Raw genomic sequence first — 20,034 nt, forward strand, 5'->3', positions numbered from 1 at the left:
TGGTGTTCTCTAATATTTATATTATAACTTCTCGTAATATTTACAACATATTTTTAATTCCTAATAGAGAGACATTTGTTGTTGAATGCTGTTTTAAAAATATTTTCTACCTTCCAATCTTAAAATAGAAAAGATATATTTCTATTTCATGATTGTTTTCTCGCACCAATCCAAATGAATGTCATCAAACTGGATTATGAGATTACAATCATCTAGTTAAAAAGAGAATCAAATGCTTCTGATTTGCTATTACAATGGCTGCTGATAATGACTTAGTTAGCAAATTATGATAAGTATTAATCCTTTGGCAAGGCTTAAAAAATTAACATGCTCCAATTCTGGATATTTTTATCAGGGGAGAGCCTGGAGGAGCTTAATGGTTATGGAACTATGAAGCCACAGAGGACACTCATATCATCATTACTGCAGCTGGGTAGTGGTGGTCACGGCACGGTGCCCAGGGGTCTCCTCTCCAAAGGCCTTCTCACCCACCACCCCCTTGGTCACCATGGTCATCACCTGAGCATCTCCAACCCCCACGACTTCAGACAGGTATGAATTGCCCTACATGCACTCTTTATAATGTGTACTGGAATGCATTTTCTTTGAATGCTTAGTAAGAAAACTTGGAGATCGTAGGTTGAATTCCAATCGCATCTCTATGATTTTCTCTAAAATAATTGGATAAGGTTTAAGAATATGCAATGTGGAAATTTTTACAGGAAGTATTTTTGTAATCATGATGAACACTACCCACTGCCAAATATTGTCCAGATCTAATGCAATTCAGACCAGCTTTTTTGTTCAAAATGATTTGATATCTTTGGGAAACCTGTGTTCTATGGGTTATTTTGAAATTCTCAATTAAAATATAGCATGTGAAAAGATGTATTATTTTAAGGTCACCAATTAGTTTCTTTAATGTGTGCAAAAATGTTTTATGAGTAGGAAAATTATTGGCATCATGTATATTTTTTGGGAGGTACTTTCAATTCAGACCATATCATAAAGCACATATGAGGATCATTCAGCTTTTTCAGTGTCTAAAAAACTTAAGTTCCTCGATTAATTTCTCTTTTAATTATCCTTTCTCAATATAAGAATAAGGAAGTCTTAGGATTCACTCACGTTTTCATTTCACTTTGCTCACTACTGACTGATGAAGTTTGAAGGGTGCTATGATAGTAGAATTATTTAATTATTTAATTATTTAGTTGATACTCATATTTTGGTGAAGGGTAAACTAAAAATTTGAAATTACATGAATAGTCTTACACCATCACCCTTGCTAAATTTGACAAGTCATTCTATTGAAGCTGTTTAAGCCATTCTTATAGTTATTTTTCTCAGATGTTTGTTATTTTTAGTTTTATCTAGGGGCGAGAGGTTTTTTTAGAGATGCTATTAGTTCTTTTGATTTATGAAAACATGGGCTTTCATCTGAAGTCTTTTTGACATATCATTATTCCATTGCATCTCTTTGCTAATTGTAAGTGCCTCTTTCGAAAACAAGTTCTTTGGATATGTTCAAGGATAGGCTATGATTTTATGTATTATTGTGGTTTCTTGTGATTATACAATTTTTTATTAATTTAGTTTGTTTTTTATTAAAATGGTTCAGTGGTACTCTTAATACGTAGTAATTAATGAAAACAATATAATTTGCTTTTGAATTAATTCAAATTTTTCAACAAGCAACAGGTTTTGGTCAATTTAAATTGATGAAAGTGCCCAGTTCATACTCATTCCCTATGCTTTGTGTCTTCAATGCATGTCAATTCATGCACCTTTATCTTTTTTAGGTTAATTCTAATGCTAACTCAGTAAATTTTGAAACTTCTGTTCTTCCCAATAGTCCAGTTGTACTGTTGTGGAATTATTAATCAAGAGGAATATGGAATACAACCAGCAGGTATTTGCCTGTTTCGTAGATTTCGCGAAAGCATTTGATGGAGTGAATTGGGGAAAACCAATGAGTATATTGCAGAAAATAGGAATAGGTTGGAGGGAAAGGAGGCTAATCCGCGACCTGTACATGTCTCAGACTGCTCAGGTGCGAGTGGGGAACGGGGAGTCCGGATGGGCAGTGTTAGGAAGAGGTGTAAGGCATTGTTGCCCATTATCACCATTGTTGTTCAACCTGTATGTAGAGGAAATGATTAAAGAGGCGTGGGAAGAACTGGAGGTAGGAATGAAAGTGGGCGGGGAATTCGTAAAATCAGGTAGGTTTGCTGATGACCAAGCTTTAGTTTGTCAGTCAGCCAAGGGGCTGCAAGCATTGCTGAGAGAATTGGAAATTTAGAGAGACAGATATGGGATGAAAATCAATATTAATAAAAAAAAGGTTATGCGATTTTGTAGAAAGAAAAAGGGTAAGCTAAACATTAAAGTAGGAGGGCAAAAACTAGAGCGGGTGGAACAGTTCACGTATCCCGAAAGTGTTTAACCAACACAGTCAAAGTATGGGAGATGCCGCACAGGGACTTATAACGGAGTCATCCGCCAATATGCTTTGACCGGCAAATGATTTTTATATCCTGAAATTGTTGCATTGAAATGCATATTAGCAGATGACTCCGTTAAATGTCCCTGTGCGGCATCTCCTGCAGAGTCTTTGGAATTTACCAGCAAATGTTAAGAAGATTGATGTTATTCAATTATTTTTTACACTTGTCCACATTCTTTGATGTTTTCATTAGCTTCTTCAATTCAGGTTGATAATTTAATATTATTAAATTGTTGTAACAGTTGGACTTTGCTTCCAAGTGTCTATTTCAGCCCTTTAATTGGATCCTAAATATCTTCATTTCCAGTATCTTAATAAGGTGCAATGATATTACCTGTTGAACTTGATTCACTATTATTGGTTCTTGATCGGAAAGATTTTGTGTTTAATCTGAAATTAAATCTGGTGGATTTACAATGTTGCCCAGCTAATCTGTGAGTCTGCAGTGTGGATATGAATATTAATAACCCAATGGCATTGAAGGGATCTTTAAAACATTTTGGAATCATTTTTTGCATTGCAAAATATATTGGATGAAGTTAAAATGCTGAGCAGAAGAAAATTCTTGCGGTTCATTTCTTATGATGCATCCAACACTGTTCAGTGTAATTCTGTGGCTGAAATAATATGATTCTGAAAAAGAACACTGAGTATCTTTATATATTAAGGCAATATTATACATATATTACTTTATATTCCAATATTAAATGTGAAATTGATGAATTTTGATTGAAATGGTATAACTAAAGGTTCACGATCTGACAATTATATCCACTTTTATTTTTTTGATCATAGGTATCGGCCATAATAGACGTTGATCTTGTGCCTGAGACCTGTCGAAGAGTACGTCTATTAAAACATGGCTCAGACAAGCCATTAGGATTTTACATTCGTGATGGCACCAGCGTGAGGGTTGCGCCGGGGCCTGGTGGTGGGGGAGGCTTGGAGAAGGTTCCTGGGATTTTCATCTCCCGCCTTGTGCCTGGAGGGCTGGCTGAAAGCACTGGTCTACTCGCAGTCAATGATGAAGTTCTAGAAGTCAATGGAATTGAAGTTGCTGGGAAGACGTTGGATCAGGTCAGACTTGGATGCTTCATTTTTAGAAAATTGTTAAGGCTCGGCAATAATATGCTTGAAACTTTTTGGATCTTTGATTGTGTGTTCATCATTGATAAGGTGGAAGTTCAAGAGGGATTATTCAATCGGATAAGGGATTGGGTAGTCTTACAGTATCTTCTGTTGGCCATGGCAACATTGTCCAACTCCTCCTAATGTTTAAATATAGTTCACACTTATATACTGGTTCGTTATCTTAAATTATGATCTAAGCAGTGAAATTCAGTGGTAGCTTGTTAGTTATTCCAGTAATTTCTTAAACTGAGGAACAGGAAGGGCCCTGTGGTAGCCAGGGTTGTATAGAATTGCTTTTTAAGTCCCAATGTAATCCTGCCTAAGTGTATAATCAATCTACATTTGACTGACCTGATTAAATTAGCATATATGTGATATTTTTGTGATAGTATGTAATATCATTACTATTATTATTAGGTAATCTACCGGTTAAGGCAGGTTTTTGGATGGACAAAGCTCCTAAATAAATATTTTGTGATCCTAGCAAAACATCTACATCAGGTCCCCCTTCATCCCTGAGTATTTTCTTCCTCCCTTCATCCCGTCCAACATCCCTATCCTGTTCCTTCCCTTTCCTCGTTTGCCCAACATTCTCCCCTCTATCACAGTCTTCAACATCCCACTGCATGTAACATCACATGAGACAATATTGAACAAAGTGTTTTCTTGGAGTTCTAAGATGTTTTCATGGTTTTATGCCGTGACATTAAGGAAAAATGGTACTCAGGCTCGGCATTCCATTCAAATATTGGGTGTTACTGTCATAAAAGCTCATTATCTGTAGCACATAAGAAAAAATTGATTTCTCTGTCATTTGTTAATGACTCTGCAGTACAATACAATATTTCATTCTATTGTATTAGTAGTGTTTGCTATGGAAATATTTTTCCCTGAAAATTTCAAATGCAGCTAAAACTCATTTTCAGTTGAATCAGCTGTTAATAACATGGTAGTAAAAAAAGGTAAATTCACTTAGCAGGGTAGTTTCGGGTGTTACTTTGTGGAAACTGTTCGTACTGAGGTAAAACATTGAAGCACCTCTATGTGAAAGTATTCAGTTGTTGAACAACACTAATGAAAAAGTCATATTACAACACAGTTTTTGGCTACTCATCAAGTAAATTAGTAACCTATTTGTATTCATACAAGTTCTTCATAAGTTGGTAGTGACCTTAATCATTAGAAGGAAAGGTTCTCAATGAGGTTCTCTATAAAAAGTAAGGCTAATATAAAATTAAAAGTCTATGGGCATAAACTAGAGTTGGTAGATGGTTTCAACTATTTAGGAAGTTCATTAGAAGAAGGTGAGAAAAGTATTATAGACTTTAAAGAAGAGTTGCTTTAAAATGTTTTTACCAAGAGAATGGAGTCTATAAGTAAAGATGTAAAGTAAAGACTAATGAAAGCTCTAATGTGGATTGTAGTTTTTGAATGGCTCATAGACTTGGTTTTTTAGGTGAGAGGATAAGCATAGATTATGGAGGCTTATGAAATGTGGCTAAGAGTAGTAAAAATAAAATTATGCCAAAGAAAACAAATAATGAAGTTCTAGAACATGGAAAGAGAGAAGGTAGGAGGGGAGCATGCTGGGAAAGTGGGGTAGATGGAGAAAAAGAAGAATTATATTAGGTGGATTGATAGGATAGAGTGATAGAAAGTATGTCGTTGTAATATGTGACATGAGGTTAAAGGGTTTTTGGTGTCATGTTAGACGTAGCTTTGAAATAAAACTGTCTCTAGTGATTGAGCCCATTAAACTGGTAGAATGTTCAGTTGTTCCCGGCTTAAATTTGTAGAAATTCATGTGCATTAAATGAAGAATATCTTTCCACTGTCCTTTATTCATGTACAACTAGTTTCAATGCTCAAGCGTCATCATCAGGTACCTTTGGTATCGGGTACCTGTTGATGATGCTTGAGCGTTGGAACTAGTAGTACATGAATAAAGGGCAGTGGAAAGATACATTGTATTCTTCATTTAATGGTAGAATGTTAATAATAACGTTGAGTTTTAGGAGATGAGATAAGTCAAGTATCCCAACACATTTTTGAAACCCTGCAATTCTTTACTGAGTTTGTAAATGATAATGTACTTATATTTCAAGCAATGAAAAAGTGAAGAGAATGACTAGTTTGAGAAATTGATGGATCAGAATTAATATTTAGTTTAAGGATAGCAAAGGAAAGTGGTTGGTGGTTTTGAAATGCATTGCTGCTACTACCATCCAGTAAAATACCAGATTGTTTTCTGCCAAATAGTTAACGCTTTTTTTGCCTACCCCAGTCTTTTTTTCAGTTTTAATAATAATTTAATTTCACCGTAGGTGGCCATGCTATGATGTTTCGTGTTGGTGTTAGGAGGGTGATTGTGACAAAACCATTGGAACTTAGTTTAGCCTTTCGAAAAGAAAAATTAGGAAACAAATAATTTTTGAAAATGCTTTGATCCACTGCTGCAATTCGAAAAATTAATGCTGAAATTTGAAAGGGACTTATGGTTCACAATGTAGAATATTAACTTAAAAATTAACCCTTGACCAATTAGGGCAGTTATGTACTAAATTATGCATTTTATATTTCAGGTTACAGATATGATGGTCGCCAACAGCTCCAACCTAATCATCACTGTGAAGCCAGCCAATCAGCGAACAATGGGACCCAGGGCTCCAAGACGTGGGTCTTTCTCTCGCAACTCCCAACTCTCTTCAGCGTCAACTCAATCAGGTGGCACAGCTGGTACTGGCACGGCCACCACCGTCTCGGAGGAAGCAGATGAGGATGATGAGGACCACTTTGACCGTGACGAGATTCTAGACTTGACGGGAGTGACCCTGGATGAGAGCAGTATGAGTGGAGGGGCAGAGGAAGGAGGGGGCCCCATACTGTCAGAGATGGTCGAGGATTCCCCACCGCCCCCACCCCCCACAGTTCGCCACCCACCCCCCCCACCACCACCGAAGCGACCTGCTCCACATGCCAGGAAGGCCCCAGCGATCCCCACTGGGGTCGGGAGTGGTGCAGAGGATAGCGGATTGTCCTCGGAGCAAGAGGGTATCCTGCACCTGTGACTGTGGTCAGCCACCTCGGGCTAAAATATCCAAAAGGGAAAGGAAAGAAGGGGTGTGTGTTTGTGTTTCCCTGTCCTCTTCCCATGCCCTCACCACCCCCCACATCTCGGCACACAAACTCTCCTCGTTGACGTGCGATTGTCGTCATCTCAGTCCAAGCTGCTCCCAAGCCTCTCACTAGTCTCCCCAAGGCGGTCCTTTTGTTTGTCATTTCTATTTAGTGAGATACATCCATCAAATCGGATTGATCATGCTTCATTCATTTGTCTATGGAAGTGTTCCGGACTTCATTGGCAGCCATCATTTGTTAAAATATCTAAACATGCAGTAATTTCATCTGTTATGCTTCTGTTTCCATGGCAGCTATGTTGCAATCAGGAAAAAATCATTAATTATCGTTTAATTTCTCAGTTTCATCCACATCATCTTGAAAGAATTAATCTATGGAGGGATGTCTGTTTAGTAATGTCACGGACTGTGGTATCTTCCCAGATTGTTGCCTAAAATTGACTTCAAGGACTTTTTTTCGGTTCAGGAATGAATTTTTGTTGATGTTTCAGTCTTAAGATAGGTTCTTGGGTGAAACATCTCTTCAGGATTGAGAAATTTTAGTGAGTCACTGTCATAAAGACTAGGAATGGTGTTTAATAAATTTTAAATGAGTTTATCGTATGTATTGAATCCATGAAGACTGTCCCTTAGAGGGTTGACAGTGATGTGCAATTGAGTGAGCAATAAGCTACTTAAAAGGAAATAATGTCTGGAGGAGGAGCTGTGGAGCATTACTTTGCATATTTTTTCATTTGGATTGAAGTATTAACAATCCCTGCTTTAATGTGGGAAATATGTAAGCAGCAAAGACCTTTCACGGTGATCCATTTGCATTATGGGGGTAGGTGAGTGTGATATATGCCAATGGCCGTAATATCTAAGTGATAGCAATATGTACTTACATCTAAATAGTATTCAGACATTTTAATTGCCTTCTTGGAAAATTGTGCTATCTCACATTCCCATGTATATAAAGTTGTAAGTTGCTGAATGTGTTGTGTCAGTATGTGTAGACTTCCATTGAAAGTGGAAATCATTAGGATTGTGTACTTGGACACAAGGGCAAACATTCCATTGAATATAAATTTGTATTTTCTATTCTAATTTTGAAGTAGCTAAGGCTGATAAAGCTCCTGGTGCCTTTGATATATTGTAAAATCAATTATATGTATTATTAATCATTTCCAGGAGGTAACTGTTGATATTTCTTCAGATTTTAAGATGATGTTGGCAGATTTTTTCGGTGTTTTGTATGTGCTGATTGTACTTTTTTAAGGCCTGAACTTAACATATTTAGTGCCTTTCATAACATTCCCTCCATATCTCATTAATCTGCATATAACTTTGGAGTAATATGTCACCATGTTTTTTTGTTTTTTTTTGTAATTCCAGTTCTCTGTATCATGAGTGATAGGATGTTTTTTGGCTTATTTTTTTTGGCAAGGGAAATCCCATTATTGTGTTAATTGCAGCTTGAATTATCTTTCATATCAGATACAATCATTTGAGCCTTGTAAATTACAAGGCATAAAATTGGGTAATCATTGTGAAATTTCTTTGAAGTGGTTATACTTGTAGTATCTTATCGTTTACCTCTCTTAAGGAATAAAGCCTCTATTTACATTTGGAATCAGGTATTTTTTGGACCCAAGTTGCCTAAAAAAAATTTGGTAGGTCTAAAATAATTTGCTCTGTATTTTTCCATGTCTTGAAAAATCATCAAGTCGTCAGGTATTACATTTGCAGCTGATGTTACAAATTTGCTGTGTACTTATTTGTGGATCCAAGGAGAATATCATTGGCTTCATGATAATTGAAGATATTGTGTACTTCTTAGAAAATCAGAAATATTTAAATACACTCTATCATACATGAAAAGTATTGATACTAACATTCCTCTAAAGATACATTTTAATCATTGGTTTCAATGACATTTTTAGCATTTTTTTAATTCTTTTATTGATTTTTTTACAATTCAGTCATCCATTTTAATGATATGATGAATTTCTGAAATTGAAAAAAACGTTTTATTATATGGCCAGCAGTTATTAAATTATGCAATGCATACATATGTATATGATTATATAGAAATGGTTGGCTTTTATGTATTATTACATTATTGGTAAAATGGTGATGAATTGACTTTACTGTTTGGGAAACAAGCAGATGTTATGTCATGGAAGATATTCTTATATGATAAAATGTTTATGTACGTGAATAAATAAATTAATAATTTTTTAAAAAATAAAAACAAAGATTGATATCATTTTTTGATTGTGAATTTTGTGGGTATATGGAGCACATATATCTTCATTAAATTGAGATGTAGTGATAAGGAATGGCCACCAAATATTCTTCAAAGTAGGAACTGTGGGTGATATTTAATTTTATGATTGTTATTTTTATTTCAATGCCTTCAAAACCTTCTTTCTTCTGCACCAATAGGATTTCTGATCTAATTCCAAAAAACAAAATTCGGCAAAAATTAAGTCTGTAATTTTTCTAAAGCATGAGAGACTATTTTTATGTTCCCACTGCAGACAGATGTGGTTTTTTTGTGTTTGTCAAATTTTAGTATTATTTCTCTTCCATTGGACTAAAATTGGCATTTGGATTGATCAATTTGTTTGGGTTTAAATTAGTTAACATTATAATCAGTTCTTTGGCATCATAGCATCACCATAATAATTAATGGTAGTCAATACTTTTGGTACAGTATTCCTTTTTATATTGACCATAATTTTTACTTTTTTCTTATGGTTAATAGAGGAAAATGTTTTCCTGAAAACTCAGGAGATTTAATTTTTAAGAACTATTTTTTGTCTCCAGGGCATGTTACATTTTCCTGGTTACACGTCTCTGCAGTTCATTTGGTTGGGATGTTGTTGACAGAAGAACTCAAAAAGTAATGATGCAATCAACTTGAAATGTCGAAAATTATAATTGTAACTAGATTTACCAAACTGAAAGTTACACTAGAGGGAAGAGTATTTCTAATTCTTCAGTGTCTTCCAGTTAAGTGTTCTTTATTTTTTTATGAGGTTTTTTCAGTTTTTTCTACCCCATAATCAAATCATAACATTCAATACCATATGTGCGCAAATTTTGTTTTTCAATTTTTGGAGAGTGATGCCATTTTTGAGTTAATATTGACATTTTGTGTATTGTGTTGATGTTACTTTTAACTTGTATGAGGGTAATCCCAAAATTTAGGTCTCCAATTATTTTTAAATAGGAAGAAATGTTAATTTTCAATAATTGATTCATCATTTCAAAGTTGGAATATTCCTCTACTTTTCGACATAATCTCCATTATGATTGATGCACTTTTGTGGGTGTTGGGGCAGTTTTAGCACCTATGTCATACCAGCTCACCTTCGTGTGGTTGATGAAGCATTGGACCTCATCTTTAATCTCGTTATCATTACTGAAGCACCTTCTGACCAAATGTTCTTTTATCTTAGGAAACGAAAGGGCTACTAGAAACAAGCAGTTCAGTTTATCAGCCATTGCTGAACACGCCTGGAGCGGACCTGGCCATACAACCAAATTTGACGAGACCAGGATAATATCCAAAGAAAGAAGATATTATCCTAGGCTTATCAGAGAATCGATCGAGATACTGAAAGAAAAAGATAACTTTAACAGAGAAGATGGCTACCGCCTATCAGGAGCCTGGAAAAGGATTTGGCGGGAAACCCCCGACCAATCACAGAGCAGGGAGGGAGAGGCAAAACATGTATAAACGCGGCCAAAACACGTCCCAGCACTTTGACCTGAAGACGCTCATTGAAACACAGGCGAAACTTTGGTCAGAAAAACAACCTACGTGGTGACATCCCGAGAATGGAGGGTCTTTCATCTGAACGCCGCGAAAATCTACGATCCCAAGCCGTAGTTAGTCACTGAGGGCTAAGTTTGAACTATAGGATGTGTAGATGATGATATCCAAACTGTTGCAGGAGAGTGATTGTTTGTTGGACTATGTGAGTGTGAGTATTGTCATGTAGAAGGATTATATATCCTTTCTTAGCATTCCTCATCTCTCTTTCTGAATCATCTATCTGTGTTGTGTGTCTCAGAATACCTATTTAGTATTTATTGTGGTTCCAGGGCCCATTAAGTCAACCAATAACACCATGTTTTGATATCATAACACAGCTGACTTGTTTTTGTTGACAAATTTTGTTTTTTTTAAATTTTTGCAGCCTGTGTGAATAGGAATGCCATCACTCATGAAATAGCTGTTTGATCTCAGGTGTGAAGTGGAACACTGGTATTTTTGTCACCTGTAACAAGCAAAAATGATGAGGTCAAATACTTTCTCAACAACACAGTGGCAAGCTGGTATGACATAGGCCAATAGCAACTGCTCCAGTACCCACAAAAATGCATTGACGAAAATGGCAAATATGTAGGGAAATAGAGGAATGTTCAAGCTTTGAAATAATCCATCAGTTATTGAAACAAACAATTCTATTTAGAAAAAAATTAAGACTGTCATTTAGGGATTGCCCTCGTATTATTGGTGGTAAGAAAAAAATAGTTCAGTTTCTACTCTTGGAAGAATTACTTGGAGATATTTTTTCTCTTTCTTTGATCAATGAATCGAATTAAATTGGTAGAAAGGCTTAATGGTGCATGCAAGGATGTATGGTCACCCCAGGGCCTCATCATGATGGCTGGAAGAATATTAAAAACTGAATCAGCTCTCAGTAATTCAACTTGTTTTCATTGAAGGTCAGAGGGGACCCTTGGTTTTGAAACATAAATTTAAATTTATATGGGTAAAGAAGTTCAAATGTGTGCAGAAATTTTGCAAAATAATTGTAAAAACAGTAAAAACTCCTCAAAATATTTTGCTTTAATATAATATAAGGAAGGTTTCAATTTTGTAAATGCATTGGCATTTCGCAAAATTTCATGTTGCTTCTAATTTCCATAGAGGACCATCCTCTGTAAGCTGTTGATATCTGCAGTAGCGAACCGTAATCTTTATTGCTCCATTGCCAACCATGGTGAATGTCCTCCACATTGGGTGAAAGTTGACCTTAACCGCACTGTTAAAATCATTGCACGAATGCATGCCATTCAATTATAAAACCAAGTGTGATTTTTCAACAATTCCGTATATCTGGTTGCTGATTTGAATCTCACATCGAGCGTTTCTCAACTTGATTGCATCATCAGGGTACACTTCTTTCGTACTATTCAACATCTGATGCAACCAATCTACATTCTTTCATGGCCCATGTATTCCTCACCTTAGCTGTCCCATAAACACTCCTCAAGTAGCCAGCACTATCATCCATGTAGCTACTACAGTCAGTCGATATTTTTGCTGATCCAATTACACCCATATGTAATAATGTTTGGAGGACTGTACTCTTTTGTGCTATCATTTCATTGTCTTGGATAAGCTTCCATCTTTTTATGTTATCCACTGGCTACCAACAATCCATCTTATGGTGTTTGCAAGCCTTTTCATCCCTTCTTCTAGCCTACCATCTTCCAAAAATATTATCCGTAGATAGAGAAAATCATTCACCTATTCATATATTTTTGCCATTTACTTTCACTATGCAGTTAATTTGTAAAAATTGATTATTCCTTTTCATTGCATCGGAAATATAAGTTTGTTCGCTGAAAGTACCAAAAGCAATTTGTTTGCAATGACAATGTTATAAGAATACTGTGTGTTTATATGATATTTCAGGTCACATTGCTTAAATGTCTGAGCAGTAATTACCAGGATGTAAAGAGGGACCAAAATAGAATACAGGGAATGGACAGGACAAAGAAAAATACAATGCAAAGTTATCCGAGTTGTAAATAAGAATATAATTAATGAAGGAAGGATGTCATTCAACACCTTTAGAACGTGACCTAATGATAAAGGAGTGTGATGTGGATGAAGATGGCCCTGGTGTACTGAGGAGGAAATTATGCCAGAAAGGTAGGGATCTTAAGAAAAAAAAGGGTTCTTGGTTCTGTTGCAGAATAAATCTAATAGAGTGGTGATAATAACACAAAGTTTGTTTGGAGTAATGAAGGACCATTAAATTGAATTTTGTCAGAGAGCTGGTTGACTGCCAGCATCGATTCATCTCTTTTGTCTTTTATGCTACCTATTTGTGCCTGTTCCTCTTGGTTCTTTATTTCCTTATATATATTATGTGCATGCTATGATGCCATTTATTTCCAAAAAACTAATGAGAAAAATTGTCTGAAAAATTAAGTTTTAACATACCTATATATAACTAGTACTCTTATTAAAAAATCACCCATCTATAACTAGCAGTATTTGTGGAACTGATTATAAATTGTATACATTTAATGTATTTAAGACCCCAGTTGAAAAATGATACTGATCTATTATTTTTTGGGAATTTCCTTCTTCAGCAATGAAGAAAGGTGATAAATGTGGATTTTCTAAACTCAAGGGCTCAGTTCCTCTTGCAAGGGACTGAAATATTCTCAGCAAATGTGCATTTAGAACAGCCTCATGAAAAGCCACTACAACTTGACCTTCAGGGATTATGAAACAATTAAAGTATTAGGAATTTTATAATGTGTGTTGCCTTTTAGTAGATATAATGATAGCTTAATGTGTTATTTAAATGTAGTAAAAGTTTCATTGCTTTGATTCCCATATTGCATCAGCAGCAGCTGTCACAAATTAAAATATATTCAAATCACCTGTGCACACTTCTAATGATGAAAAATACTTTCCACAAAGATTTTTTTCACATTGGAAAACAGGGAAAAGTCAAATGGGGGTTAGGTCTGGACTATTAGGTTGATGAGGAACACACTTCACATTCATTATTTTGAGGAATACATACATATATAAACTAAGAATACACATACACACATACTCAAAGTAAATGAAAGTGAAGAAAGAGAACAATAAGATAGGGAAAGTCTAATCAAAGAATGAGGTTTGTGGGAAAAGCTTGGGAGAGTGTGGCATTGCTCACCTAGTGAAAACCCACACAGGAAAACACCTACGGAAAAAGAAGGGGGTTGTGAAAAACCTGCAAAAACCCTATGAATTACAAGAAAGATACACATGCAATTCAATAATCATTTTTCACGTATGTTACTGAAATTGAAATGAAGAAATTAATTACATTGACAACACATAAAGAGTAATGAGAAACATAACATTAACTAAAAATAATGATGCAAAATCCTTTTGCTTGAGATGACAAAAGAAAAAGTAGAGACAGTGATCTGTTTAGCAGCTGAGTGAAATGAGGGAGGGTACACTGGTTATGTTTTGTACGTGGGGAAAATGAACTTGTGAAGTGATCTCTTAAATTTTGTTGTGGATGGAGTGTGTTTTATGCCATCTGAGGGTGAGTTTCACAGATGGCATACTATAACATGAAAAGATTTGTTATAGATTTCCATGTGATGGTGTGGGACAAGAAGCTTATTGTTACCGATAGTGATCTGTTGTGGATTGAGCTTGAGATGGGGAGGAAATTTTTGTATAAATTTTTAGGTGTACGGTTTGAAAATATCCTCCAGAAAATTGAAAGAATATATACATGCCTGCAACCTTTTAGTTTTAACCAGGGTATTCTTGTAAATGAGTTTGAAATATGATCATATTTTCTAAGATAACATATGAACCACACACAGTCATTATGGGTCCTCTGGAGTTTGGTTTTCAGTTGGCCTGAAAGGTCTTGGTATACCACATCACAGTAATCAAAATGGGGTATGAGAAGAGAGGACACAAGAAGCATCTATAAGGAAAGGGGGGAAATGTGCTTTAATCTTTTCAGTGAATGCAGGGATGAGTTTATTTTTCTGCAGATAGCAATTGTATGAGCAGTTCAAGATAAAATTTCATTAATGGTTATGCCTAAATTATTTACTGTCCTTAGGTATGGTATGATAGATCTTTGCAATGTTAGTGGTGGAAGTTCATTAATACTTATTTTAGAATGTAGTTTATGGTATCTCATTGTAATGAACTGACTTTTGATGGGGTTTAGTTTATAAACCATACCAACATGAATAAATATACCTCCAGGTAGATGATAACTGAAGACAACTCTTTGGAAAACCAATTTAGGTTCAGGTAGAACTGAACATTTGTGGTGGCTATTCCCTGTCTAATCATACTCTTAGAAAATATGCTTGTTAAGAAAACCATAATATGAACTCAAGTATCAGAGGTATTATCTGACATTTGACGATTTTTGATAATGAAAATGCAGGACAGATGAATAATCGATGCTAAAATTTTGGATGAAGATACTACCTCTTGCTACAACGTAGCATATTAGAAGTGAAGATCCTACAAAGGAGACCAGGAGATAAGTGCATAGATGAAATGAGGAGAAATGTAGAAAGGAAGAGCTTTCAGGAAGTAAGTACTCAGTGGCTTGAGAGAAATGGGGAGTTGCAGACAACCAAACTGTCTTTGGTTTCAAGAAAAATACATGACATCAGGGCAATCAAGCTATTGAGCAGTTTTTCATTTGTTAAATAAATATGAAAATGTTTCGTCAAATTGTGAAATCCCATATTTTTCTACTTGATTTAGGAGGGGATATGCAAAAGGGATGAGGCCAATTACATAAAATTAAAATTTTCGATTGTCTGCTGGCAATACTTGAATATTGATACTTGGAGTGTAAGAGGTGGGTTGGAAAAGAAGATTGGATGGATGAAATACTTGTAAGAGGAATAAATATGGTCTTCTTATATAAAGCTAAGTGAAAAGGTTTGATTTTGTTGAAATTAATGGCAATGAAAGAGGATTATGATCAGAAGCTCATTATTGTGTGCGTGGCAGTTATAGTTTGATGTTGATTTTAATTGAGGATGAATGCATGCAAGGAAATATAAGTTGGCATCCTTTGAGTTGCCTGGGGTCCATATGAAAGTTGGTATTGTACGAGTTGTTATTATTATTATTCAGTAAAATGGCAAGGTTGAAAATAGGTGGAGTACTTTAATGCTGGGCTAAAATCAAATAACAATTGTGACCCTAGTGAAAGAATTAGAGTCCATTTTAGTTGACATGAATGCTTGGGTTGGTATTAAGTACTGTGGTGTCAATTACTATTAGTTAATTACAAAGAGTGGTAGGGTCTTTTGGAAACCCTCATGTGAATGGTACCTAATGGGGAAAAGTTGACTAGTGTGTTGAAAAAGGTTTGTTGGTCTCAAATATATCAAATGTTGCCCACTGGGGCAAAGATTAGTTTAGGTTTAGTAAGTGGAAGGAAACACTTGATATCATTCCAATAATGAGATCATTAAAGAAATTGAATTAAGCAGAGAAAGGAATATAAAAAATGACTTGGATGCCATTGTTTGCACAATAGATTTTGCTAATGTGAGTATTTAAAAATTTAGCAGTAGACTGATGCGTGGGTGACTAGACAGAAACTTGTAGTATTTTAATTAGATGGCAAAATTTAAGTTTAGTGAAGGAAGAATCAGAATAGGTAAGGGTTTGAAGACAGGGTTTCCTGGTATTACCAGGGCTTCTCAGTTTAAATGGCAAAGAAAATACCAAGGGTGGCTTGGTAGATATTTGAGTTAGGAATAATGTTGGGCAGTTGATAATTAGCCAGGCAGTTACTTCTGTATGCGTCATAGGATATATGGGAGAAGCATGGGATGAAGATAATCAGGAGAGAAAGTATCAAATGAGATTCTCAAGAAGTGTGCATGTTAAGTTAAACATTAAAGCAGGTGGAATTGGCCAAATTATGAGAGTTTCATAAGTTATTCCCTCTTTTACCTCGATTAAGCAATAAAAAGGCTCTCAGACAGTAATACTGAATCTTCAACATGCAGAAGGAACATTTTCAGCTCCAATCCTTAGACTTACTCAACCCTTGTGGCCAACTCTTAGCTTATTTAACCATTAAAGCTTAATATAACCATCAAGTTACAATAAATCTATGTCCCACACTTTGGTTTATTTTCCACCGTCACTCAAAGCCCCATTCACTCTTACAATTACTTGATTGTTTCTTCTTACACTCGACTTGCTGTCCTGTTATACATCTTTTTTATAGCATTACATATGTTTTCTTTCACTCCACATTCCCGATAAACCTTTCACACTTTTCCTCAATTTATCCTGCCCAAATCAAAAGATGCCTGAAAAAATTTTAGCTCGTTCATTCATATATTTCTCCTATACTTTTTAAAGTGCAGTCAGATGATATGTGCATCCCCTACCAGGGTCACCTCAGTAAACTGCTCTGTAATCCAGATTTTTCCAAATTTTATGTTCTCCTCACTTCTTTATGATTTTCACTCTTCCAATCAGCAAACAAAAATGTACTCCTTACTTAACACTTAACTGATACCAATTCACAAAATGACTAAATTGTAGCATTCCTTCTTTCATGATGTAATAACAATAATTACATTCTTCTACTTCCAATCAAGCCAATTATGTCTCTGAAAGTATTATATTCTTTCACCAAGGTCATACTACTTCTCCCCATTAACCCCAAAACTAATCAAATCTTCACACTTCCAGTCCCGCTATCCACTATTGCACCACAAGCTACAATCAGAGCTCTTTGAAAACCTACTTTCATAATAACACATGGGTTACTGACTCATATTTTCTCATGTCTATCCTAGCCCTGTGACTCAGAATCAAGCATACAACCTTGCTCCCATGCATACCATAATGAACTCTTGAACATAGGGCTATGCCATTGCAGTTAATTTCAACAACGTCACACATTTACTTTTAGTTTTGTATTAAAAACAAGGCATCTTTTTTTCTTAAAATCATTTCTTTCATCCACTCTTGTTGTTTTCCATGCCCTCCTACATTCCAAGTGCAATAAGAATAACTATTGTCGGGTCCATGCCTTCATGGGCCAATCTTACCAGAGATCCACTGTTCATTATGACTTCAACCATCTGAGGCTCTTTGTCAATATTGGGAAGTATTAAAAGGTAGCTAGGTTATCAGCCTTTGCAGTATCCTTGCCACTTGGAGCATTCCCCTCTAGTGGTTATGACTGGTCAGTTATAGTACCTTTTCCCTAGCATGCCACAAATGAGTCCAAAACTTACTAATACCGCAAACTCTTTTTCACTACTTCAAATAAACTGGAATCTATTCTGAAGGAACTAACTCTAATAGTTATTATACCGAAGCCCACACACCCCTCCACTAGGAGTTTCATGCATATACAGGTATGAACTAAACTGGCACATCAGAATGCTTAATTAATAATGAATGTTAGTGTTAAAAATAAAAGCCGTGGAAGTGCTGGCTAATGGTTTTGTTATATAAAGATAATATTAACCACAAAAAATTTAAATGCTGAATTTTGAAGAGTTAAATATATATCAGTGAATTAAAATCAAATTCTCATTTACTTTATCTTGGAAACAAAAATTTTTAACTGGTGTGATCAGCAACCATAATTCAACAGTTCCATGCTAATTAATTTTGACATTGAAACATATCAGTATGTAATTTAACCAGCAAATTACTATTTTACTGAACAAATAGAAATATTGAGAAGTAATCTAGCTTATTTAGTTTCAAGGTCATGCCCTCTATTATATTGACATTTTGCAATTAGGTGGTGTACCATTACGGAAAATATTGCTTGAATATCTGTAACATGAGAACTACATGTAAGATACTTAAGATGCATTCACAGGTAAAATGCTTTTGAAAATTACTTGTTGGTACATAAATTGCATATTTACTTAAGAGTATCCCTCTCTCCCCAAATAAAAGACAATTAACTAACTATCTAGGCTAATGCCTGCTCTGTTCTAGGTTTCTCTCTCGCCCTCCCACATTCCCTGGAAATCCTACATCGATCAAACTACTCACATATCCTTAATGGTACTATTGATCTTGGCTATCAGTGGCCTCTCGTAATATTTATTATTACTGCAACATTCTATCTTGACTCGATTGGTTTGATGGGAAAAGATGTATGCAACAGCTTAATTTTTTTTAATTTATCTTTTTTTTCTTGCTGATTGATTGATTTTAATGAGATGGGGATTTTCTTGTTTTGTGAAAGAGATAAGTGTTTGGAAGTTTCCTTTAAGTGCACTTTTGTTTTACTGACTGATTTTATCTATTACCTTTTGTGATTACTTGGGACTTGTGGGCCACCTGACACTGTCTATCTGCACATGTGTATTTTTAATAATAATAATAATATTAAAATAGGTGGGCAAAAAATAGAGCAGGTAGAACAGTTTACGTATCTCGGTAGTGTTTTGGACCAACAAGGTCAAAGTAGTAGGGACGTAAGGAGAAGAATTGCGCTAGGCAAAGAGGCTTTCACAAGGAGGAGGGAGTTGATGACATGGACTTTGAGTAAGGACGTTAAGAAAAGACTCGTAAAAACTTTGATATGGAGCGTTGCTATGTAGGGTGCGGAAACGTGGTCATTGAAGCAGGAGGATAGACGTAGATTGGAGGCTTTTGAAATGTGGGTGTGGAGAAGAATGGAGAAGGTGAAATGGACAGAGAAGAAAACAAATGAGGAAGTACTTGGTATGGTGGGCGAAGAGAGGGGTTTGCTGGGAGAAATCTATGGAGGCAGGAAAAGTGGATGAAGGGGGTGTTGACCGGCAGTGGGATGTTGAAGACTGTGATAGAGGGTAGAATGTTAGGCAAACGAGGAAAGGGAAGGAACAGGATAGGGATGTTGGACGGGATGAAGGGAGGAAGAAAGTACTCAGAGATGAAGAGGGACCTTATATAGAGTAGGATGATGGATTTTGTGTTTTGTTAGGAGTAATAAAATATTTGTTTGGTAGTTGTGTCCATCCAAAAACCTACCTTAACCGGTAGATTACCTTAAAAAAAAATAATAATACATGGGAAGTCACCGGATACAACTTTGCTTTCAGACGCGGATGTAACTTCGTAGTGCTTCACGAGATTTTTTCTTGTATTATTTTAACAGCTAGAAATGAAATCTTTTCTCAAGAGTACCACAAAATCAATTTTTTAAAAATGTAAAATGACACTCCTAGAAAACAACTTTTCGGCGATTTCAATTGAGGAGGAGCAACATTTGGTGCAATCTCCATTACATGGACATAAACTAATCGGAAGCATTTCTTCCTGGTATTACGCATTTGAATTTAAAAGCTTTATTATCATTAACTGAACATTCTTGGCAGAAAAGAGCAAAACCATAATGGAAAATTATCTTATCCTTTGACGCACGGTTTCAACAACTAGCGTAGGAAAACCTCCGTCATCTCTTGCAGCACAGGTTTTTCGAAAAAAAT

The 20,034-nt window shown here is 35.6% G+C and overlaps 1 protein-coding gene across 1 annotated transcript; it reads left to right on the forward strand.

The window, feature by feature from the left end:
• The first annotated feature begins 370 nt into the window (after nt 1-370).
• On the forward strand, nt 371-8,970 carry LOC139691755 (partitioning defective 6 homolog gamma-like). The gene is made up of 3 exons (XM_071589604.1): nt 371-552; nt 3,302-3,583; nt 6,220-8,970. Exons 1-3 carry the CDS (start codon nt 391-393, stop codon nt 6,703-6,705), a joined length of 930 nt encoding a protein of 309 aa, XP_071445705.1. The 5' UTR covers nt 371-390; the 3' UTR covers nt 6,706-8,970.
• The last annotated feature ends 11,064 nt before the right edge of the window (nt 8,971-20,034 follow it).

The sequence above is a fragment of the Hetaerina americana genome, unplaced genomic scaffold (assembly GCF_022747635.1).
Source record: "Hetaerina americana unplaced genomic scaffold, ioHetAmer1.1.p SCAF_392, whole genome shotgun sequence".
Lineage (NCBI taxonomy): Eukaryota > Metazoa > Arthropoda > Insecta > Odonata > Calopterygidae > Hetaerina > Hetaerina americana.